This window comes from Pelophylax lessonae, assembly GCF_965119305.1.
Source record: "Pelophylax lessonae genome assembly, chromosome: 4".
Lineage (NCBI taxonomy): Eukaryota > Metazoa > Chordata > Amphibia > Anura > Ranidae > Pelophylax > Pelophylax lessonae.
In genome coordinates, this window is record NC_138771.1 from 605,512,959 (window position 1) to 605,539,052 (window position 26,094).

A 26,094-nucleotide genomic window follows, 5' to 3' on the forward strand; every position below is an offset into this window, starting at 1 on the left:
CTGTATTCTTACATCCACCTCTAAAGATGATAAACTCTGTACCTCATATACACCTCTTTGGGATGTACCTACTCTCCTTTCCAATTGTTATCTGAGCTTTTCATAAGTGTGGGTATGTATGGGGTTTAACCCCTTCTCCCCCCCCCCTTTTCCAATTCATATTATCAGCACTGTGCCAATTCCCTTATATGTTTCTTTTTAGATTTTCACATCTGCTCCTGATGAAGTGGCGATTTGGGCCACGAAACGCGTTGAGATCATGATGTTTTAAATCCTACAGCCATTTTAATACTATTTGGAATTTATCCTATGATACTATGCATACTTTCCAATGCTCCATCATATACGGAATCCTACTCTGTTGATTTCTATGCAATTGGACTGTGGGATCACTTATCAGCTCTCTCAATATACAACACTTTTTTGCAATAATGTATATGTTATATTGAACTGTATGTACCAATAAACATGCCATTTGTTTCCTGCCAGTCTGATCACGCCTTTCATTTAAAGTCCCAACCTCCTCTTCTTTTTACCTACTGAACAGGGATGGAGTCGCACGGCACTCCCACTGTGCGCCTCATTAAAAGTCCCAAACCTCCCCCCCTTATAGATACTATATCTATCTCTAGACATGATAAACGCTATACCTTATATCCACCTCTAGACATGATAAGCTGTATACCCCATATCCACCTCTAAATATGATGAACTCTGTATTCTTACATCCACCTCTAAAGATGATAAATTCTGTACCTCATATACACCTCTTGACATGATAAACTTTGTAACACATCTCCACCTCTAGACATATTAGATTCTGTGCCTTATATCTACCTCTAGACATGATAAGCTGTATATTCCATATCCACCTCTAGACATTACAAACTCTGCATTCTCATATCCACCTCTTGACAGATAAACTCTGTACTCCATATCCACCTTTAGATATTATAATCTCTGTACTCTAATATATACAATGACGTGGGGAAAGGAACTTAACAAGACCCTTTCCCCCTCAGACTGGCAAAAATGCTTCACACCCACAAATTGTCTCTTGCCACCAAAACACAAGAAAAAGGCTTCAAACTCCTCACCAGATTGTGCAGATGCCCCTTAATACTCCACCACTATAACCCCACGATACCTGATATCTGCTGGTGTGGCCACACTCCGAAGGGCACCATGCTCCACATTTGGTGGGATTGCCCACCTATACGGATGTTCTGGAAACACATTTTTCCCTTATATTTTAAACTCATGGCAACTTCTACTCAGGCATCATACAGGCAGGCCCGTTGCGTCAAGGCAGGCAAAACAAGCAATTGCTTGGGGCCCCGAGCTGGCCTGGGGCCCCAAGACCCAAGACACAGACTGACATTATCCCAAAAACCCAAAGCACAAATGCTGCGGCTGCGCCTCGCACCTCACACACAGGCCAGCCTCACAACACACAGGCGGCCTGTGACAGGCCGGCGGGCGGGCGCACAGCGGAGGAGTGGTATGACGTCACGCGGCGCCGGCTCGCTAGGGTGAGAGTGTGCGGCGGCAGCGCGCATCTGCGCAGTGCGCACCAGCCCCGCCCCAGCCTAGGCGGCCTAAAGCGCGCGCGAGAGTGGCGCCACCCCACCAGGCCCGCAAATCTTCGCCAGAGAGAGACACACCACGAGTCATCACATCCTCCTCCTCATTTATATAAAGTGTGGGTGAACTTAAACTGTATGGCTATGCTGTGGATCCTGCAGGCTTTGCGTGTGTGCGGGGGGGCCTCCATGTCCATTTTGCTTGGGGCCCCCAAATTCCTTCAAACCGCCCTGCATACAGGGTAGCTCCCCTGTCCATGAAGATTCCTGGATCCTTTAAATCCACAAAGAGGGATGTCCTCAGATATCAGTAATTCCCTGCCACTGACTTACTAGCAACATATAACAAGAAGATGTCTTACATTGTCGACATGTACTGCAACCTGTACTTCTAACTGAAATGTTAGTCTTTATACAGAGTATTTCTGTTATTTGTACCTCTAATTTCTGTTTTCTACTTCAAATCTTAATAAAGTACCTCCAAGCCTCTACCTGGAGATAATCTTTGCACTTTAAAAAATTCTTTAGACATGAAAGGCTGTGTACCCATTTTTAGGCATGTAGAACTGTACCTCATATCCATCTCTAGATGTGATTAGGTATATGCTGGCATTACTATCTCTAGACAAGCTCTGTATACTTCACATCCATCTCTAGACCTGATAACCTTAGTATGTTCTTTAGCCATGTAAGCTACCCAAGATCTATCTCAAGTTATTTCCAACATTTCTATCTCTAAATGCTTTAGGCGATGTACACCCAATATATGTTCTTTACCTCCATAACCATCTACAGACCTAATAAGTTAGGACTCAACAAACACAAGGAGACAGCAGGATTTTTTTCAAGAGCCATGTAGTGTGTAGCCACAGAGGACAGGATAGGTTACAAAATGTGAATAATACTTACCCACTGCTCTTTCTGGGCAGGGGCAGATCCTGTTAAAACAAAGAAAAGCCATTAAGACAAAAATCCAGCTAGCAGGAATAAAACAAAATAATCATTATCAATCATGTAATGGCCATAAACCAGTGGATGACAACTTTTGTGTCATAGGGGGGGCTCACATAATACACCTAATGTTCAGCATATGAAAATCTAGAGAGGGATGTCAGAGGCTGCAGACCTAATAGAGAAAAGATGGTCAGAGACTGCAGACATACAGTACTAGAGGAATGATGATCAGAGACTGCAGACATACTAGAGCAGGGGTGGGGAACCTGCGGCCCGCACAATCGTTGTGTCTGCCCCCCACCGTGCCGCTGTGTCAGAAGGAGCCAATGGCTCTGTCCTGACAGTGCGAGTCTCAGAAAAGGGTGAACCCGGGGCGTAGAGCAGTGCGCCCCGATCCCACCCATTTGTGTGACAATAGCGAATGAAAATTCGCTATTGTCCCACGGATCCTCCCCCTGGCCAATCAGGAAGCGGGTTTGAGACCCGCTTCCTGATTGGCCGAAAGGCGAACACATGCCATTGGTCGAGGAGGAGGCAGGAGTACTTGAGGAGAAGCCGCCACTGCAGGTAAGTGCACTGGCTTTCTGCATTGAAAGGGGGCACGCTGTGGTCAGTCTGCATTGAAAGTGGGCACGCTGTGGTCAGTCTGCATTGAAAGGGGGCACGCTGTGGTCAGTCTGCATTGAAAGGGGGCACGCTGTGGTCAGTCTGCATTGGAAGGGGGCACGCTGTGGTCAGTCTGCATTAAAAGGGGGCACGCTGTGGTCAGTCTGCATTGAAAGGGGGCACGCTGTGGTCAGTCTGCATTGAAAGGGGGCACGCTGTGGTCACTCTGCATTGATGGGGGCACGCTGTGGTCAGTCTGCATTGAAAGGGGGCACGCTGTGGTCAGTCTGCATTGAAAGGGGCACGCTGTGGTCAGTCTGCATTGAAAGGGGGCACGCTGTGGTCAGTCTGCATTGAAAGGGGGCACGCAGTGGTCACTCTGCATTGAAAGGGGGCACGCTGTGGTCAGTCTGCAATGAAAGGGGGCACAATATACCTTGATTACTAAAGGCCCCTTTCACACTTTTGTGACCTCAAAGTCACGCAATTTTTACAGCGTTTTTTGCCGCAAAGCAATGCCTATTACATTTATGCATACATTTTGTACGGCCCCTGAATGATGTTACAAAAATCCAAATGGCCCTTGGCAGAAAAAAGGTTCCCCACCGCTGTACTAGAGGAATGATGGTCAGAAACTGCAGACATATTAGATGAATGATGGTCAGAGGCTGCAGGCATACTAGACTAGAGGAATGAAGGTTAGAGGCTGCAGACATACTAGAGGAATGATGATCAGAGACTGCAGACATACTAGAGGAATGATGGTCAGAGACTGCAGACATACTAGAGGAATAATGGTCAGAGACTGCAGACATACTAGAGGAATGATGGTCAGAGACTGCAGACATACTAGAGGAATAATGGTCAGAGACAGTGACTGCAGACATTGGAATGTTGGCCAGAGACTGCACACATACTAGATGAATGATGGTCAGAGGCTGCAGACATACTAGACTAGAGGAATGATGGTTAGAGGCTGCAGACATACTAGAGGAATGATGGTTAGAGGCTGCAGACATACTAGAGGAATGATGGTCAGAGACTGCAGACATACTAGAGGAATAATTGTCAGAGACAGTGACTGCAGACATTGGAATGATGGCCAGAGACTGCAGACATACTAGAGGAATGATGGCCAGAGACTGCAGACATACTAGAGGAATGATGGCCAGAGACTGCAGACATACTAGAGGAATGATGGGCAGAGACTGCAGACATACTAGAGAAATGATGGTCAGGGACTGGAGACCTACTGATGGAAATGATGGCAAGAGACTGTGGATATTCTGTAGGCTGGATGGAGACTGGAGACATGCTGCAGAAGACAATCAGAGACTGAGGAGAAGTTTCACGTGGCTAATAGAAATGACTGATATTACCCCTTTACAATTTCATGGTCCCACTACTGACTGATGGGGTCTGTGAACCTCACAGCATGCACCAAAGAGCCACATGCTGTAGGTCCAAAAACAGTGACATCATGAATAGGATGCAGTGCTACCTTGGGTAAGTCTCTACGAATAAGCCCATTGTACACATTACAGTTAGAGGACAGAGGTGGAGGTGATTTGCCTGTGGTTCTAAAGGGATGATGGACCACTGGGCGAGGCCAACACCTGTGGTTGGGAGTGAGCAGGCAGATGATCAGTATTAGAGTGTTGGATTACCTGTACATGTGTTGGTAAGGTGTATATGAATCTCTTGCAAATCTTTCAGAACTATCACAAGCATTTATTGGGAGCAGTTGGGAGAGTAATGGAAACCTAAAGGAACAAGATAAATTTGAGGACTTCCTTGAGGAAAATGGAATGACTACTCCGCACCCATGATCTGAGCACCTACTGCTGTATTTGATGAAAACACATGTACCCAGCTTCCATAGAGAGCAGAATGCGGTCTATGCCAAACCGGGATGAAGTCCAAAGGAGACGCGTCCCTACGCTTTTCCTCCTTGTCAGGAACCTTTCCCTTACCGCTAGTACTGTCCCTAACAGGCTTAGGACCTGTCACTCCTCTACCAATTTGCTAAAGCACACCACACCGGGAAGGCAGGGTCTTAAAAAGACTCTGCCTGAGCCAAGATGGAGGCCAGGGTCACCTTTGGCGGTGGCATCCAATTGGATGCTTCCCCAGTGACCCAGAAATTCATGGAGGAACCCCAGCAACAGTGCCACTGAGGAAGAGCAGCATCTGCAGTGAAGAAAGTAGACTGCACCTGCCTACAAGTGATCCAAGGTGGATAGCTTTCAGAGGACGGTATAGCAGCAATTGCCAAATGTTCAGCGGTTATCTTTTTTTTTTATTCCCAAGGGGGATTTTGTATTAAAATACCATCCTGCAAACCAAGCACTTGGCTTGTGATTTCGGGCGTGCTCTCGTTGACCTCAATGGGCAAGGTAACCACTTATGGACCGCTCGCCGCAGTTTTACGTCGCTACTTTGACTTTAAATACCGGGGTTATGGCAGCAGAAAGCTGCCATAACCCCGGTATTTTCTTAAAGGCCATCTTCTTTCACATAAAAGTGGTCTCAGCCGCGGATTTGCCACGGGATCACTTTTATGGGCAGCAAGAGAAGTGCCCCCCCTCCCTCCTCCCTCTGCTTCCCAGTCGGTTTCCCTACTTAATGGAGCTGTCGGTAGCGGGGAAAACAATCTGGTCCTTTTGGGTCCTAGGCAGGAAGTTGAGTGAGGGCAAGATGGCCCTCACTTGACTCTATGGCTTTGGAGGACCTGAGCGAAGTCATACCTCGCTTCCTCCCAACAGCCTTAAAGGGCCCATTTTTTTTCATGCTGAAAGAAAATGACTTTTTTTAAAAAATGTTTGCTTTTAAGTGAGGATGTGAGATCTTTTTGACCCCCAGATCTCACATTAAGGAGGACCTGTCCTGTTTATTTCTATTATGAGGGATGTTTACATTCCTTGTAATAGTAATAAAAGTGATCAAAACATTTGTTTTAAAGGGACAGTGTAAATATAAAAAATAAAATGTAAAATAAATAAGAAAAAAAAAAAATGTAAAGCGCCCCGTCTCTCTGAGCTTGTGCGCAGAACCGAACACATACGCAAGTCGCGCCCACATAGGTACACGGTGTTTAAAGTGCACATGTGAGGTATCGCCGCGATCATTAGAGCGAGAGCAATAATTCTAGTCCTAGACCTAGTCCTAGACCTCCTCTGTAACTCTAAACTGGTAACCTGTAGAAATTTTTAAGGACCAATGTTTGTCGCCATTCCACGAGGGTGCGCAATTTTTAAGCATGACATGTTGGGTATCTATTTACTCAGCATAACATTATCTTTTACAGTATAGGAAAAAAATTGGGCTAACTTTACTGTTCAATTTTACTGTTACTGTTCTTATTTTTTTTTTTTGTTCCATAAGTGTTCTTATTTTTTAATTCTAAAAAGTGTATTTTTTTTAAAAAAAAAATTGCATATTTAAGACCGCTGTGCAAAAAGTATTGCAATAATCTCCATTTTATTCTCTAAGGTGGCATAAAATATTGCAATGATCTCCATTTTATTCTCTAGGGTGACATAAAGTATTGCAACGATCTCCATTTTATTCTCTAGGGTGGCATAAAATATTGCAATGATCTCCAATTTATTTTCTAGGGTGGCATAAAATATTGCAATGATCTCCATTTTATTCTCTAGGGTGGCATAAAATATTGCAATGATCTCCATTTTATTCTCTAGGGTGGCATAAAATATTGCAATGATCTCCATTTTATTCTCTAGGGTGGCATAAAATATTGCAATGATCTCCATTTTATTCTCTAGGGTGGCATAAAATATTGCAATGATCTCCATTTTATTCTCTAGGGTGGCATAAAATATTGCAATGATCTCCATTTTATTCTCTAGGGTGACATAAAGTATTGCAAAGATCTCCATTTTATTCTCCAGGGTCTCTGCTAAAATATATATATATATATATATAGATAATGTTTGGGGGCTCTTTTTCTAGCACAAAATGCTGACTTTAACTTGTAAACAACAAGTGTCAAAAATAGGCCTGGTCCTTAAGTGGTTCAAATTGCCATGGCCGTAACACTTTGCACTTTGTGTGTACAGCCCTCTCTGGTTGTAATGTTAGAATTTTCGTAGGTGGCCAAGTGGCAGTAAAACTGCAGCTCAGCTGCTTGTTTTTTACTGCCCCCCAGCCGCCCCAATTGAAACAGCACTTTAGATTTTGTTCTACATTCATCATTACCTCTAAACTTTATTTCTCCAGACTCCCTTGCAGTGCAGGCTCTAATCTAATTGGTGGCTTCTAGGCAATATAGAAAGTTCTCATTGCACACACAAATGAGATCAGCTATTCTTATTAGAAAAAAGGGGAAGCGGATTGGTCATTGCAGGCAACACAGGCAGTTCCTACAAGCCCGGTAATGGGAAAGAACGGTTGTGGTATCCGTCTGTGTAGACGCTGAGCACACTCCCCTTTAGATGCTAAATTCTCTGCTCAATTCCCTTACCTCCCTACATTGGACCTGAGTTACTACGGAGACCAGACAGCAAGGAGGAAAATGCTGATATACTCTGGAGGAAGGCGCAGGCCCGGTGCACAGCCCAGCCAATCAGGGCTATGTTGCCATGTTACGTGTAATAACATCTGGAAAGTGATTATACCGTACAGGCAGCTGCCTATCAGGAATGGCCCCAATGAAAATCTCATTTTAAACAGCGTATACGACATATATGACAAAAAAAAAAAGACATTTTTTTTCCCGTTTTTTATTTTTTATTTTTTTTTTGCAGCATTCTTTAACTGCTTCAATACCAGACACGTTTAACCCCTTCCTGCCCAGGCCAATTTTCAGCTTTCAGCACTGTCACACTTTAAATGACGATTACGCGGTCATGCAACACTGTACCCAAATGACATTTTTATCTTTTTTTTTTTCACACAAATAGAGCTTTCTTTCGGTGGTATTTATTCACAGATGGGTTTTTATTTTATTATTTTTTTTTATAAATAAACAAAAAAAGGACGAAAATTTTATTTCTTTGTTTCTGTTGAAACATTTTGCAAATAAATAATCTTTCTTCATAAATTTAGGCCAAAACATATACTGCTTCATTTCTTTGGTGAAAAAAAAACAAAATATAGCATAATTTTTAGTCTGTAAGCCAAAGCGCCTGGTATTGAATGCCGGCAGTTGCAACCGCGAGTCGATTTACCGTTTGCCGAACGCCTTGTGCAAATATACTGTGGCTGGGCGGCTCGGCTGTGCAAAATCACGTAGATCTACGTGATTTTGTGCATGCGGTCTTGGCGGCGCAGCGGGAGGTGGGCCACGGGAGGAGCGGCTGCAATTGCCGCCGGCCTCCCGCAATCGTCAGAGAAACTGACAGAAGACCCGCCTGCTTATGTAAACAAAGCAGGTGAGTCTTCTGTCATACAGGCAGGGAGAGATCAGTAGTTTCAGCTAAGCTACAACCCCAATCTCTCTGTGCCTGTCACAGCACCCCCCCCCCCCCACAGTGAGTAAGCACCAACAGGCATACATTAACCCCTTTGATCACCCCCAGTGTTAATCCCTTCCCTGCCACTGTCATTTATACAGTAACAGTGCATATTTTTTTAGCACTGATTACTGTATTAGTGTCACTGGTCCCCAAAAAAGTGTAAAAAATGTCAGTTAGGGGTCCGATCTGTCCGCTGCAATGTCGCAGGCCCGCTAAAAATCGCTGATCGCCGCCATTACTAATAAAAAAAAAAAATATATATATATATATATATATATATAAAGTCCAAAAATCTATCCTGTAGTTTGTAAACGCTATAACTTTTGCGCAAACCAATTAAAATACGCTTTTTGGGAATTTTTTTATCAAAAATATGTAGCACAATACAAATTGGCCTAAACTGATAAAAAAATAGATTTTTTAAAAAAAAATTATTGGGAATGTTTTATAGCAGAAAGTAAAAAATATTGATGTTTTTTTCAAAATTGTCGCTCTTTTTCTGTTTAAAGAGAAAAATCTAAAAACCACAGAGGGGATCAAATACCACCAAAAGAAAGCGTTATTTGTGGGAAAAAAAAAAGGGCATCAATTGTATTTGGGTACAGCGTCAGACGACCGCAAAATTTTTCGTTAAAGTAACACAGTGCCGAATCGTAAAAAATTGCCTGGTCATTAAGGGGGTAAAACCTTCCGGAGCTGAAGTGGTAAAATGTGATTTGACTTTTTTTTCCTTTAAATTGTCATTTTTGCTGCAGCATGTTCTATACACTGTACAGATACACCACATTACAGACTAAGGGGACCCCCCAGGCACTATTTAAGGAATTTTTCATTTTTATTGTTTCACTTTAAGCATCATTACAGTCGCTGCTCCTTTAAAAATTATTGTTTTTTACAAAAATGTTTGCATTGATACGTGTCCCCCAGGGCAGTACCCGGGCCCAGATACCCTTTTTCTGGCTAATTACTTGCATATAAGCTTTCAAAATGGGGACTTTTGATTTCTCATGTTCGGCTCTCAAACTTTAATGGAGTTTGTGGTTGGGCCCTTCACTTGCAGATAATCCACTCCATCATTCTCTTTTAGGTTGAATGACACCCAGCATCATCAATGGTGCCTGCTGCTGTGTCAGGAGAGAGAGTCCCCGACAGCCGAGTCTCTTGTGCAACATCACAGGATCGAGATGGGGCTCAGGTAAGTATTGGGGGGGGGCTGCTGCACACAGAAGGTTTTTTTCTCTTAATGCATAGAAAGCATTAGGATAAAAGACCTTCTGCCTTTAGAATCACTTTAATTACACATGATGTCTAGGTTATGTTGATAATAGGGAAGCATAAGCAAGTTAGCAAAAGAGTGTCAAGTGGTTAAGTAATCTTTAAAAATTAAAAAAATGGCTCCAGGACTGCAGTTGTGGCAGGGGTGGTGAGAGAACGGTGGGGGTGGGGGCGGCAAAATGCACCTCACCTAAGTCGGCAAAAATCTTTGCACCGGCCCTGACCCTGGTATCTGTTGTCCGGCAGAATTATATGTCACCTCCTCACTGCCTGATTTAACCCAATAACTGCCATACTGACGCATTGCAATTGCAGGGCAACCCCATATAAATGCTTTTTTGCATTTGGCAGGAGCACTGCCCCTCAAAAGCAACACAGGGCTTAAGATTTGCCGCTGCTGCGGTATATGCACAGCTGTGAGTGGCTGTATGTTAGCGTTCAGGTGGTCGGTTGGGGAAGTAAAATGGTTACTGGTACTCAATCACCTGGTTTTACTGACCCCCCTTCCTTGGCCACACATGTGAACAATCCCTGACTGTATATCTATTTCTGTGACTTTAGCTGGGCTAAAAAGTGTGCTGTTGGGTTGGTATGGGTTAGTCTGGCTCTTACACTATTTATTGAATAAAGCATACTTAAGTGAAAGAGCCAAATGCAGCATCTACCTCCCTTCCTTATTCCCGTCATGATGTTTGCTACTATAATCCAGGTGCACTTAAAAGCAGGCATCTGCAGAATTGCTTTATGACACATATCCAGGTTTTCATTCACGTTTTTATACACGAGACTCATTGAGATGCGCAGACAATATGGGCTCAGCTAATTAGTCACAATACAGACACCTCTTTTGGCCACTTCCCGGTAAACTGAGCTGGCTGGGGTAAGACAGAAACAAACCGAATTTGGCAGACGGCTAAGAGAGTAAAGCCCACTGCGGAGATCCATTCTTACCTGTACATCTAATAAGGGATAATGTTCATATCTATTCATCTACAGTCTGTGATGACATTCATTAAGCTAAATGTAATCCTAGATTGCAGGCTGGTAGGTTTTAGCTCTTGTTGGTCTCATACTTTTCTGTCTCTATCCCTCCTAGACCATAACGAAGGGGGTCAATGTGTGCCAAACGGACCCCTAATAATTAGTTTATTCTACCTTACACGTGGTGCATACATGGGGGTGCTACATTTGCATGCCTGACCGTCTCTTATAGCTATTTATAATTATGTTTCGCTTTTGCCATTTATACCATGCAGGTCAATAAAGGCTTACTTTGTATACCATGATATATACCCCTGAAGAAGCGGATCTCTACAGTCCGCGAAACATGTCGGGTTAATTTCCGATGAGTCCTTCATCGGATAAGTTGTATACTTATATATATATATTGCCGCCACTATCTTTGTACCTACGCATTGTATTACTGTTTGTTTCTACAATTTATCTGTCTATTCAGTACTTGTTTTTAATATGTATGAATAAATATTTTATATTTCATATATTGTTGTTATTTCATGAGCTATGGTACCTCTAAAAATCCCACCAGCCCTCCATTTTTCCCTGTCTAGCCCTTTTTTTCTTCCTTTCTCTTGTTTTTTGTTTTGTCTTCTTCCTCCTTTTCTCCTACTCCTGGTTTCCCTTTACCCCCCCCCTCCCCCCCCCTTTTTTCCTGTTTTTCTTTTCCCCCACCAACCCCTCCCCCCTCCCCTCCCCCCCTCTCGCCCTTTGCCCTTTCCTTTGCCATGCCCCCCTTTTTTCTTCGTTTTTCTTTTTTCATTATTTCCTGTGTTTTTTCTCCTTCTTCCCTTTCTGGTTTTTGGCTCTGACACCTTGAGCCATCTTCCAGTCTTTTCTTAGGGTTTCTTTCCCTACATACATTATTTACATATAATTGGGATGTCGGTACCTTGTTACCCCTTTTTTCTTTAGAACAAACACTATCAATTTCTTATTCTACATTACGAAAAAAGGTACAACATTGTTACTTGCTTTAGTAGTTGCCACTGAAGTTGGTGGGGTTTTAATAAGGATGATAGATCCTCTTTACAGGTCATGGCTCATGGTACTAGAGTATGCTTGCGGGACCTCTTTGGTTCCCATGTTGGGTCTGGGGTGTCATGTCGTTTTTTTTCCCTCTAGGGGTCTCCATCTCCAACCTAGTTGTAGGTATAAAAGAGCAGGAGATATGGAGTCTGAGAGGAGTTGTAGTTAGTAGTCATATAATAAAGAAACAAGTACTGAGGGAGTTCCAGGGTCTGCATCATCAGCAATGTCGACGAACTTGAGTTTTCATCCTTGGGGGAATGCCATGGTCCTCCTACCTATAGTGGGTTATTTCCATACTTTGCAGCACTCTGTAGGAGAAGTAAAGCCTCGTACACACGCACCGATTGTTGGCCGTAAATTTTCGGCCAATGTCCGATCGGCCGATTGTTGGCTTGTTAGTATGATGCTTCCGACAACCGACTGCGACTTTTCGGCCGAACAAAATCTGGTGTGCATGCTATAAACTTTTTGTTGGCCGTCAACAGAACGGCCGATTGTTCGTCAGTCAGTACAGATTTCGGCAGACAAAAATCAGATGAGCAAGACTGGGCATGCTCAGAGAAGAAAAAACACACGGAAAGTAAACCAGCACATGACATCACTTATGAAGTTGGTTGTTGTTGGCCGAAAAAATTAGTGTGCAGTTTAGAGCACATTTCAACCAACACAACAACACTGGACAAAAGTCGGCCCGATCAGTCAGCCAACAATCGTTGCATGTGTACGAGGCTTTACTCTGGAGTGGGCATAGAACTGTATAGAACCAAATATGTTTGAGGGAACCACAAAGTCATGGATTGTTGTAAGTTATATTGCTTTGATCTGCTTAATACCTTGCTGTATGTAGTATTGTGAACCTGCTACCCAAGTGAAAAAAAATGCATGAATAGAGCTGAGCATCATCATTCCAGTGGCCTATACCTGGGGAAGCAAATGCAGACATTGGTTCAGGCAGGGGAGATGGTGGTGGTCGGAAGAAGGAGAGTCGGCTCGCCCAGCAGTGGAGATGGGTTTCCGGTCTGGATCATGCATCAGGAAAACCCGTGGCCCTGTTGTGCTTGAGCCAGGTAGGTAGTCAGCCTCTAATGCCTCTTTTCCACTGAGTGGTACGGTACGTTTCGGATCAGTACGGTACGGTTCGGAACGGTACACCTTGCGTTTCCACTGCCAATAGTACCCTTTCATGATAGGCATGGTGTAGCAGGAAAGCTGTGATAGACGATTCTCTGTCAACCAATCAAAGTTCTGCAGTGTGTATCTCCACCCTGTTGGTACGGTACTAATGTGCTTGGTACCCCAACGAAAGGGTCCCAAAAAAGTGGTACGGTACGGTTCGGAATTAGGGTACCATTCACAATGGAAACGGCAAAATTGGGTACTGTACCGAAAAGACCAGGCCTGCAAACACTGTGTTGGGAGCTGTAGACAACTCTGTTGTATAGTAGTTGTGTAGTTCCTGGTCAAAGTCCAAATGCAGTTGTTCCAGAGCTTAGTAAATGGGGTGAGGCTTCACTTTGCAAAGAATACCCAATCACATGCAAGGAAAAAAAACAAGAAAGCATTTTTCCTTACACGTGATTGGATGATGGAAGTCAGCAGAGCTACCTGTCATTTACTAAGCACTGGAGTAATTGTATTTGCAAAGTGCACAGTCTATTTGCTTTTAGTAAACCTACCCCAATGTGTTTTTGCTCAGAACATCAGTAACACCTTATTTTCAAGTGGAAGGACAGTCTTACATTATAGGGTAAATATCTGCAGTAATACCTTCTCCGAGGCTTATTACTCCACATATAGGATCAAGTATCTTTGCTACAAGCCTAAACTCCAATGTGGAAAGCAGAGCCAGCAATGTCATATACCATGGTGCCTTCTAATCCACCAACTGCCGAGGAGCCCACCCAGACATAACCTCCCACTCTGTACTTCATTATACCCCTATTCTACGCCACACACATTGGTGTTCTTCACCACTAAGGAACACAGCAGGCCCCCAAGATAATGACGACATCCAGTTTAAGGATCCCCGTACATCTCCTAAGGGTTACTATAAAGACTGTATATAACATGTTATATCATCATGGCCCTCTTGTATAGTACCATTTCTACTGAATGAAGTTGATTTAAATGTCAAAAAGATTCCTCTTTTCACATTCCGACCTGCAGGAGAAAACTGACAGATGGAGCCTGCTTGGTTGGTTTTTGGATGCGAGACCCAAGGAGAGCAGGTTACTGACTGTGTGATCCAGATAATGGCAAAATCGCATTTCAGCAGTGTTAATACATAACCCTCATGGGTTATTCCTCTCTTGTAGCAGAAAGCCAGCAATCTCCACAGAGTCATCATTTCTTAGTTATCGTCATCTCCAAGACAACTCTTTTTTTTTCCGACAAGTGACTACAGAGATTTAGCTGGCAGCCTGTGCAGTGTGCACAAATTTGCCAATGAGTTTTCTTCCTTGCCAGTTTTCTCAACAGCAATTATGCACCAAAAAGCTCAAACCAACTTACCCTGCTCAGAGGAGGTGCCACTGCAGGGCTGTAGTGTTCTGACCCCACACTTCATAATCATGAGAACAAAGCCGATCCATTCACTAGAGACCAATGACATCACTTAGACCCTTCATATTCATGAGAACACAGCCTATCCATTCACTAGAGACCAGTGACATCACTGAGACCTTCATATTCATGAGAACACAGCCTATCCATTCACTAGAGACCAGTGACATCATTGCAATACTTCACATTCAGGACAACACAGCCTATCCACTTATTAGAGACCAGTAGTCTCACTGAGAACTTTATATTCACGAGAACACAGCCTATCTATTCACTAGTGACCAGTGACTTCAATGAGATCCTTCATATTCATGAGAACACAGCCTATCCATTCACTAGAGACCCATGACATCACAGAGACCTTTATATTTTTTAGAACACAGCCTATCCATTCACTAGAGACCAGTGACATCACTGCAATACTTAATATTCAGGACAACACAGCCTATCCACTTACTAAAGAACAGTGACATCACTGGAACTCTTCATACGTATGAAAACACAGCCTATCCATTCATTAGAGACCAGTGACATCACTAAGACCTTATATATCCATGAGAACACAGCCTATCCATTCACTAGAGACCAGTGACACCACTGAGACCCTTCATATTCATGAGAACCAGGGGAGGACTTGGCCAGGGGGCAGGGGAGCAATTGCCCCCTGGGCCACCCTGATGCCGCGTAAAAAGGCTGCACCACTTCTGCCACAGACATGCCTAAAGGACTCCTGGTGGAGAGAAGTAAAAAGTCCCTGCTGCTGACCTACTGAGTGTGGGCTGAAGACAAGTACAAAGCGCAGGCCTTCCCCCCCCCCACCCCCCCAGCAAGGTGTAAACTGTGTCTGAGCAGAGGCCAATTCCATGCCACACTGGAGACCCTTCTGCTCCAGCCAGCCCCAACCAAGCTGTCCCAGCTTCCCTCACCCCCCCCCCTGCTGGCCAGGTCGGAAACCCGGATTCAGACAGTAGGTAGAGAGTATCTGGAGCAGGTCTTCAGCTTGGAATGGGGGTCAGGAGGAGGATTGGGAAAGTGGGAGGGGGGTAAGGGAGAGTATGAGGGGGGGCTGAGTCGCTGCACCAGTGGCCTCTGGTTTTTACTTGCCCCCTGGGCCAAAAGTTGCCAGTCTGCCCCTGATGAGAACACAGCCTATCCATTCACTAGAGAACAGTGACATCACTGAGACCTTCATATTCATGAGAACACAGTCTATCCATTCAATAGAGACCAGTGACATCATTGAGACCTTCATATTCATGAGAACACAGTCTATCCATTCACTAGAGACCAGTGACATCACCGAGTCCATTCATATTCATGAGAACACAGCCCATCCATTCACTAGAGACCAGTGACTTCACTGAGACCCTTCATATTCACGAGAACACACTTATCCATTCACTAGAGACCAGTGACATCACTGAGACCTTCATATTCATGAGAACACAGCCCATCCATTCACTAGAGACCAGTGACATCACTGAGAACACAGCCCATCCATTCACTAGAGACCAGTGACATCACTGAGACCTTCATATTCATGAGAACACAGCATATCCATTCACTAGAGACAAATGACATCAAATACTGGAGAAAATTGGAACAAATGCAGAGCTGAAAATACTTCAGTGTAACACAAATATGGTGTCAGGTCATAGAAGTTGTACATTTTAAGTGGCATTATACATGAGTGTACTATAAACTTCTACAGCATTTTTCTCAAATGCCATAGTCTGCAGTATGGTGATCACTACAGAGATCATGTGGAGCGATTGGAGAACAGGGAGAAAAAAACCCTCTAATTAGCAGCACATACTCAGATCTCCATAACGTTCCTCATCGTTCCATTCCACCAATGGTAGTGTGAAGAAGAAGCCCTGAGCTAGCTCTATGTTAACCCAGTTGCAGCTTACATGGCGCTATGGACTCTCCGCAGCCCAATGTGATTCCAATGGGCCAATCAGAATGTACCAACACTGTCATGTTGAGTGAGTTCCTCCATACCTGGAAGCCCTGGGTAACTTCTTTGCTTTTGGCTTCTCAATAGAGAGGCGGGGGAGTGAAGGAAATGTGAGTACTACATATACTACTAGGAAAGGAGGCAGTGAAAAGATTTAGATTAAAAAAAAAACAGTATAAATTTACACCTGAATGTAACCATAATAATAGGTGTACACCTTTTTATTTTTTATTTTTTTGTAGACCAGCCCTTTAGAGCCCCTCAGGGATTTTCTTGATAAATACTGACTAAAAGCACAGCCATGCTCAGCACCTCCCATACCTATTACTGAAACATATTTCAGTATTGCACATATCGGCATTACCAAATCACATTTTATAAATGAATATTTACTTCTCGCCATGTATACAAACCTGCTTTTCCTAAGTTTCTGCATGTTTCCCAAAGCCTAGGCAAACAAGATCACATGATCTGTGTGCTAGCCCGCTGTTAACACAAAGATAGGTGCAACAGCCATTCTCATATATTATGCTGTGATTAGTGGTCATGCCACTAGGCAGTAGTGTGTGTGTTATGTTTAATCCTTGTATAATAATATTCTCCCTAATGCAGGGGTGGGGAGCCTACGGCCCGCGGGCCGTATGCTGCCCCCGAAGCCATCTGATCCGGCCCTGCCATTGGGCTGCCTCCAGAGGGGAAGGGGAGGGCGAGTACCTCCTGATTACACACAGAGCAGGTTCCTCTGCTTACCCGGTGTGGCCGCTGTCATACAAAGTCACGCCTCCTACCTATGATAGACAGCACAGTGGTTGATCATAGGAGTCAGTCCAGGAGGCGTGACTTCGTATGAGAGCGCCTGTGCCGGGTAAGCAGAAGAACCCTGCTCTGTGTGTAATCAGGAGGCGCTCTAATCCCCATGCGCTCTGCATTGATGGGGGCACTAATCACTCTGCATTGATGGGGGCACTTATCACTCAGCATTGATTGGGGCACTAATAACTCTGCATTGATGGGGGCACTAATCACTCTGCATTGATGGGGGCACTAATCACTCTGCATTGATGGGGGCACTAATTACTCTGCATTGATTGGGGCACTAATCACTCTGCATTAAGGGGGGCACTAATCACTTTGCATTAAGGGGGGCACTAATCACTCTGCATTGATGGGGGCACTAATCACTTTGCATTGATTGGGGCACTAATCACTCTGCATTAAGGGGGGCACTAATCACTCTGCATTGATTGGGGCACTAATCACTTTGCATTGATTTGGGCACTAATCACTCTGCATTAAGGGGGGCACTAATCACTCTGCATTGATGGGGGCACTAATCACTCTGCATTGATGGGGGTACTAATCATTCTGCATTGATTGGGGCACTAATCACTTTGCATTGATGGGGGCACTTATCACTCTGCATTGATTGGGGCACTAATCACTCTGCATTGATGGGGGCACTAATCACTCTGCATTGATTGGGGCACTAATCACTCTGCATTGATGGGGGCACTAATCACTCTGCATTGATTGGGGCACTAATCACTCTGCATTGATGGGGGCACTAATTACTCTGCATTGATTGGGGCACTAATCACTCTGCATTAAGGGGGGCACTAATCACTTTGCATTAAGGGGGCACTAATCACTTTGCATTAAGGGGGGCACTAATCACTCTGCATTGATGGGGGCACTAATCACTTTGCATTGATTGAGGCACTAATCACTCTGCATTAAGGGGGGCACTAATCACTCTGCATTGATTGTGGCACTAATCACTTTGCATTGATTTGGGCACTAATCACTCTGCATTAAGGGGGGCACTAATCACTCTGCATTGATGGGGGCACTAATCACTCTGCATTGATGGGGGTACTAATCATTCTGCATTGATTGGGGCACTAATCACTCTGCATTGATGGGGGCACTAATCACTTTGCATTGATTGGGGCACTAATCACTCTGCATTAAGGGGGGCACTAATCACTCTGCATTGATTGGGGCACTAATCACTTTGCATTGATTTGGGCACTAATCACTCTGCATTAAGGGGGGCACTAATCACTCTGCATTGATGGGGGCACTAATCACTCTGCATTGATGGGGGTACTAATCATTCTGCATTGATTGGGGCACTAATCACTCTGCATTGATGGGGGCACTTATCACTCTGCATTGATTGGGGCACTAATCACTCTGCATTGATGGGGGCACTAATCACTCTGCATTGATTGGGGCACTAATCACTCTGCATTGATGGGGGCACTAATCACTCTGCATTGATTGGGGCACTAATCACTCTGCATTGATGGGGGCACTAATCACTCTGCATTGATGGGGGTACTAATCATTCTGCATTGATTGGGGCACTAATCACTCTGCATTGATGGGGGCACTTATCACTCTGCATTGATGGGGGCACTAATCACTTTGCATTGATTGGGGCACTAATCACTCTGCATTAAGGCGGGCACTAATCACTCTGCATTGATTGGGGCACTAATCACTTTGCATTGATTGGGGCACTAATCACTCTGCATTAAGGGGGGCACTAATCACTCTGCATTGATTGGGGCACTAATCACTCTGCATTAAGGGGGGCACTAATCACTCTGCATTGATTGGGGCACTAATCACTCTGCATTGATGGGAGCACTGGTCACTCTGCATTGATTGGGGCACTAATCTCTCTGCATTGATTGGGGCACTAATCACTCTGCATTGATGGGGGCACTAATCGCACTGCATTGATTGGGGCACTAATCACTCTGCATTAAGGGGAGCACTAATCACTCTGCAATATTGGGGCACTAATCACTCTGCATTTATTGGGGCACTAATCACTCTGCATTGATGAGGGGCACAAATCACTCTGCGTTGATTGGGTCACTAATCACTCTGCATTGATGGGGGCACTGGTCACTCTGCATTGATTGGGGCACTAATCACTCTTCATTGATTGGGGCACTAATCACTCTGCATTGATGGGGGGCACTAATCGCTCTGCATTGATTGGGGCACTAATCACTCTGCATTAAGGGGGCACTAATCACTCTGCATTGATTGGGGCACTAATCACTCTGCATTGATGGGGGCAGTGGTCACTCTGCATTGATTGGGGCACTAATCACTCTGCATTGATTGGGGTACTAATCACTCTGCGTTGATGGGGGGCACTAATCGCGCTGCATTGATTGGGGCACTAATCACTCTGCATTAAGGGGGGCACTAATCACTCTGCATTGATTGGGGCACTAATCACTCTGCATTGATGGGGGCACTAATCACTCTGCATTGATTGGGACACTAATCACTCTGCATTGATGGGGACAATAATCACTCTGCATTGATGGGGGCACTAATCACTCTGCATTGATGGGGTCACTAATCACTCTGCATTGATCGGGGCACTAATAACTCTGCATTAAGGGGGGCACTAATCACTCTGCATTGATTGGGGCACTAATCACTCTGCATTGATTGGGGCACTAATCACTCTGCATTGATGAGGGGCACAAATCACTCTGCGTTGATTGGGTCACTAATCACTCTGCATTGATGGGGGCACTGGTCACTCTGCATTGATTGGGGCACTAATCACTCTTCATTGATTGGGGCACTAATCACTCTGCATTGATGGGGGGCACTAATCGCTCTGCATTGATTGGGGCACTAATCACTCTGCATTAAGGGGGCACTAATCACTCTGCATTGATTGGGGCACTAATCACTCTGCATTGATGGGGGCAGTGGTCACTCTGCATTGATTGGGGCACTAATCACTCTGCATTGATTGGGGCACTAATCACTCTGCGTTGATGGGGGGCACTAATCGCGCTGCATTGATTGGGGCACTAATCACTCTGCATTAAGGGGGGCACTAATCACTCTGCATTGATTGGGGCACTAATCACTCTGCATTGACGGGGGCACTAATCACTCTGCATTGATTGGGACACTAATCACTCTGCATTGATGGGGACAATAATCACTCTGCATTGATGGGGGCACTAATCACTCTGCATTGATGGGGGCACTAATCACTCTGCATTGATCGTGGCACTAATAACTCTGCATTAAGGGGGGCACTAATCACTCTGCATTGATTGGGGCACTAATCACTCTGCATTGATTGGGGCACTAATCACTCTGTATTGATGGGGGGACTAATCACTCTGCATTGATTGGGGCACTAATCACTCTGCATTGATGGGGGGCACTAATCACTCTGCATTGATGGGAGCACTAATCACACTGCATTGATTGGGGCACTAATCACTCTGCATTGATGGGGGCACTAATCACTCTGCATTAAGGGGTGCACTAATTACTCTGCATTGATTGGGGCACCAATCACTCTGCATTGATGGGGGCGCTAATCACTCTGCATTGATGGGGGCGCTAATCACTCTGCATTGATGGGGGCGCTAATAACTCTGCATTAAGGGGGGCACTAATAAATCTGCATTAAGGGGGGCACTAATCACTCTGCATTGATGGGGGCAATGATCACTCTGCATTGATTGGGGCACTAATCACTCAGCATTGATTGGGGCACTAATCACTCTGCATTGATTGGGGCACTAATCACTCTGCATTGATGGGGGGCACTCATCACTCTGCATTGATAGGGGCACTAATAATTCTGCATTGATGGGGGCACTAATCACTCTGCATTGATTGGGGCACTAATCACTCTGCATTGATGGGGGGCACTCATCACTCTGCATTGATAGGGGCACTAATAATTCTGCATTGATGGGGGCACTAATCACTCTGTATTAATGGGGGCACTAATCACTCTGCATTAAGGGGGGCAAACCTGAAAAGCCAGTTGCCAGTAACAACATCATCAATACCAGCTAACATCACACACCTCACCAAAGAGAAGCAGTTGCAGCCATCACATTAGGGGTGAGGTAATTAAATGTTTGACCAAATATAACAGGCACATTTTTAAGTTGATAATTTTGTACGACCCCTGAATGATTTTGAAAATACCCAAATGGCCCTCGACAGAAAAAAAGGTTCTCCACCCCTGCCCTAATGGAACTATGTGGTTATGATGTAATTTCTCGTCTCTGTGTTTTTCCTTTTTTTCCAACAAAGCAAGAAGGAACCATGTGTCCAGAACCATCTTGACTGGTAAGAGTCATATCTTCAGCAGCTTTCCAACACTACCTACCAGGGGCATTTTCATTGTTATACAATACTAGAAAGGGCAGAGCGGCAATGGTTTTCAGCCAAACCCTGTCTGAAGGCATCAGCAAGGAACAACCACTGTGCTGCACTGCTAAGCAGGAAGCTGAACCTGCAAATGTAATGGGCTATATGGCTGCCCTTATGTGCATATACATACAAGCAATACACAGACAAATGTTCTTAAAATGGATGTCCACTTCTACCCTCCAGTGGGGTCCCATACCTATAGTGTTACTCTGGCACCTCCCAGGTCATCACTTCAAGGGGGCACTTGACACTGCAGGCTCTCTGCCTTCCCAACCCCACAGCCAGAACAGGTACCACCATTCAATTCAATTTCCTGAACCCCATCTTATCCAGTGGGCACTTGATCCATTTTCTTTCCCACAAGGAAGATCCCCCAGTACCCCTATCATACTAGCAAGGGTACTATACAGCCAGCCATGACCAATGTAGAATAGATGTCACCCCCAAACTCTTAGGCTGCTTAAAGCCAAAGGCTCCACCCCCATGCCATAAACCTTTCCCTTTACCTAAATAATTGAGACCACACCGTGCTTGGAGTTAATTGGCCACAGCAGCCATTTTATTAACCCTTTTACCTTAAAATTAACATAAGGAGAAAAAACATTCCTTACAAACATAAAACAATCAGTCATTAGGCCTGTTGGTCTTTGAGGCTCCTCCAAATAATTCCAAATCCTGCACTGCGGGACCTGTGCCCTGATAGGCCTCCAGCCGCGTCACCGGCTCGGAGACAAACCACTCCCCGCAGTGCCACCATTTTGAATTCCATTTAAACTGACATTAAATGGAATGCACCATAGGGACCCATACCAACGATGAGTCCCAACCATACCCTTATCCTAAACTGTTCACCTCCCCCGCCAGCAAAGACCAACAAAACGCCACCAGCACCCAAGGGTGACACCTTACCCTTGCGTGCCCCTCCAAACCCTCAAGGCTCGCTGGATCCCATCCTGTAATCCCAGGGCCCATAAATCCATACCCACCGCATTGAGGTGGACTCCATCATCCCGCAGATACCGCCATGTGTCCACTTCCAACTCCAGGTGGCGAACCACCAACCCCCCATTCCGACACACAAAGCGCCCCACTTCCTTGTTCAACTTAATCCGAGCCTTATTAAGGCGCGCGACCGACCTGGCCATGCGCCAGGACGTGCGGGCCACCATATCCGACCAAACTACAAGCAGCGCCGGAAAAGCCGTGCGCAGCCTAAGGAAATCCAACTTTATGTCCCTGATCAAGGCCCGCGCGGACCTGGCCCCCAAATCGTTGCCCCCGGCATGCAGCACCAAAACATCTGGCTGCCTGTCCAACCGGGCGAAACGATGCACTTCGGGAAGGACCCTGCCCCAAGTTAGCCCCGGCACCCCCAGCCACCTGACACAAGCCTCGTGCCGAGAAAAACCAAGTTGTCTACCATTAGGACGCACATCAGCTCTCCGGGCCCCCCAGAAAACATACAAGTGTCCCACGATCCAAACAAGGCAGGGTTCCAAACCTACAAGAAAAGGGGACAAAAGGAAAAGAAAACCAACCAATAATCAGATAACCAGCCGGGCCCACACCCCCCCAGCGACAAAACCACCCCCCGTACATACCCTACACCAACAGCTGTGGACGAACGTACAACAAGAACCTCCTAGACTCCCAGCGCCCAATGCGTTTGACCGCATCGTCGTTCAATCCCCAGCGTGCAGCCTCAGTGGCCGCCCCGATCCGAAAGGAATGAGATGCAAACCTACTGGCATCCAAACCCAAAGAGCCCACACACCTTCTGAACACCGATACAAATTGAAAACGAGATAACGACGACCCGTCCGCATGCATTAAAAATGAACCGGGCCGCGAAGGGCGGATTGCCCAGTAATCCCGAACCGCCCCTACCGGGCACAGCGGTGAAGACGGCACAGCGAACAACCGGACACGGACCCCCTTGCCACTCTGGTCCGTTTTGGACCGTCGAAGGAGGATAGTAACCCCCTCCCGACCGACAGAGACATCCTGACCCAATAGGCCCCCCGGCACCGCCCGGGAGGAGCTGACCAATTCCCCAATCCGGAAAGCCCCGAAAAAAGCGAGAGAAAAGGCCGCCCTAAACAACACCACCTCGTAACTCGAGGCGCAGTGCTCCCCCAATTGCCGGCAGACGTCCTGCAAAAGAGCGAAGGACACCGGGCGCCTAGTGTCCCTCCTCCGATAAGCCCTGGAATAGCCCCGTAACGCTTGTCTCACCATGAAGTCCTTCGTGTAATCCTGACAACCCAGAAATTTAAACAGAAAGGCCAAGCCGGACAACTTGCGAGCCACAGCGGAAGCCGACGCGCCCCTCTCAAAATGATCAGAGACAAAAGAAAGTAACACCCACCTGACCTCCGGACCCAGAGGATCCACCGATGCCACCCGCAACACCTCCAGCCACTCCAACCATACCTTGCAATAAGCCGACCACGTGGACTCGCTCACCGACTTCCTGATCCATCCAGCGAGGACCCCAAGGCAATCCCCCATAGCCACTCCGGACACGTGACTCCGCGTTGCTCCGCTGCCGGTGCCAACTCCCGGAACCTGTCCCACTGAAAACGAGACAGCGCGTCAGCAATATCATTCTTAACCCCCGGAATGTGCACAGCGTACAGGAAAACATTCAACCGTAGACACCGCAAAACCAAATACCTGAGGAGGCGCACCACCGGCTGAGACGAAGCCGACGCGCGGTTGATCACCTGAACCACCCCGAGATTGTCGCAATGGAGGCGAACCTTCAGGTTCCTGAACTCCGCCCCCCAAATCTCCAGGGCCACCACCACCGGGAACAGTTCCAGCAACACCAAGTTGCTGACCAGCCCCGCTACCTGCCATGCCCCCGGCCAAGGGGCGGCGCTCCACGCCCCCCGGTGAAAAGCCCCGTACCCCGCCGAACCAGCAGCATCGGTAAACAGTTCCAAATCAAAGTTGCTGATCGGCCCGGCCATCCACAAGGATCTACCATTGTATGTGGCCAAAAAACCGTGCCACAGACGCAAGTCATCCCTGTGTTCCCTGTTGAGCCTGACGAAGTGAGTGGGCAACTTCACCCCCGAAGTCGCCGCCGACAGCCGTCGGCAGAAAACCCGGCCCATGGGCATAATGCGGCAGGCAAAATTCAATTTACCCAGCAACGACTGCAAGCTGCGCAAGATTCAGCACCCCTTCAATTTCAGCTCTCAAAGCCCCCAATTTATCCTCCGGTAGGCGACACTCCATGGCCTCCGAATCCACGACAATGCCCAGGAAGCTGAGCACCGTGGTCGGGCCTTCCGTCTTGTCGGGGGCCAACGGAATGCCGAAGCTCCCGGCCACATGCTGCAACGTGGCAAGCAGGATCGCGCACCCGTTGGAAGAGGGCGGGCCCACACACAGAAAGTCGTCCAAATAGTGGATCACCGAATTCACACCGGAAACCTCCCGAACCACCCACTCCACAAAGGAACTGAAGGTCTCAAACAGCGCGCACGATATGGAGCAGCCCATAGGAAGGCAGCGATCCACATAATACGCCCCTTGCCACCGGCAGCCCAGCAATCGAAAACTGTCCGGGTGAACCGGGAGCAACCTGAACGCCGCCTCAATGTCCGATTTGGCCATCAAGGCCCCCCGCCCATAATGTCGCACCCAGGCCACCGCGGCGTCAAAGGAAATGTAAGACACCGTACAGGCATCCGGGTCGATGGCGTCATTCACAGACCCACCCTTTGGGAAGGAGAGGTGGTGAATGAGGCGAAACTTGTTGGGTTCCTTCGTGGGAACCACCCCCAACGGCGAAACCACCAAGTCACGCACCGGCACCTCCGAGAACGGGCCCGCCATGCGACCGAGAGCCACTTCCTTGTGCAACTTATCCGACACCACCAAAGGGTGGCGCAATGCCGAACGCAAATTCCTCGCCACCGGCGGCACCGAGGCCAAAGAGCAAGGGATACGAAAACCCACCGCAAAACCCTCCCCCAGAAGTCGGGCAGCCGCCCTATCGGGGTACCTATCTAGAAAAGGCCGCAGCCTTTCCACCCTCACCGGCGTCGTCCCCTTTGTGCGAAGGCTCTCCGGACCGCCCTTTTCCGGACTTAAAACACCGAGCCAAGGCATGGGAACCTCCGCAACCGGAGCATTCATGTTTGAAGCGACATGTGCCACCGAACTTACAGGAACCCTCATTAAATTGCCAGCAGAAACCCCTCCTCTTTGCGGCCGGCTGTCCCGGGGTCGCAGAACCACCGGCCCCCCCTGGAAAAAACTGATTCGGAGCCTTCGCAGACGACATGAGCCGCATCCACAGGCTGATGTCCTTGTGGTCCCACCGCAAGGACGGCCTAACCGCCTTCCGCTGCCGGAACTGTTCGTCGTACCGCAGCCAGGCCGACCC

At 46.6% G+C, this 26,094-nt stretch overlaps 1 protein-coding gene across 2 annotated transcripts in view; it reads right to left on the bottom strand.

Annotated features, from left to right (window-relative positions):
- The window catches only part of MAST1 (microtubule associated serine/threonine kinase 1), a 128,744-nt gene that overhangs the window by 87,104 nt on the left and 15,546 nt on the right, over nucleotides 1–26,094 (bottom strand). For both annotated transcript variants that reach the window (XM_082252629.1, XM_082252628.1), the window contains exon 2: nucleotides 2,493–2,521. In XM_082252629.1, the coding sequence (XP_082108755.1) occupies nucleotides 2,493–2,521 (29 nt within the window). The remainder of the gene's footprint in view (nucleotides 1–2,492; nucleotides 2,522–26,094) is intronic.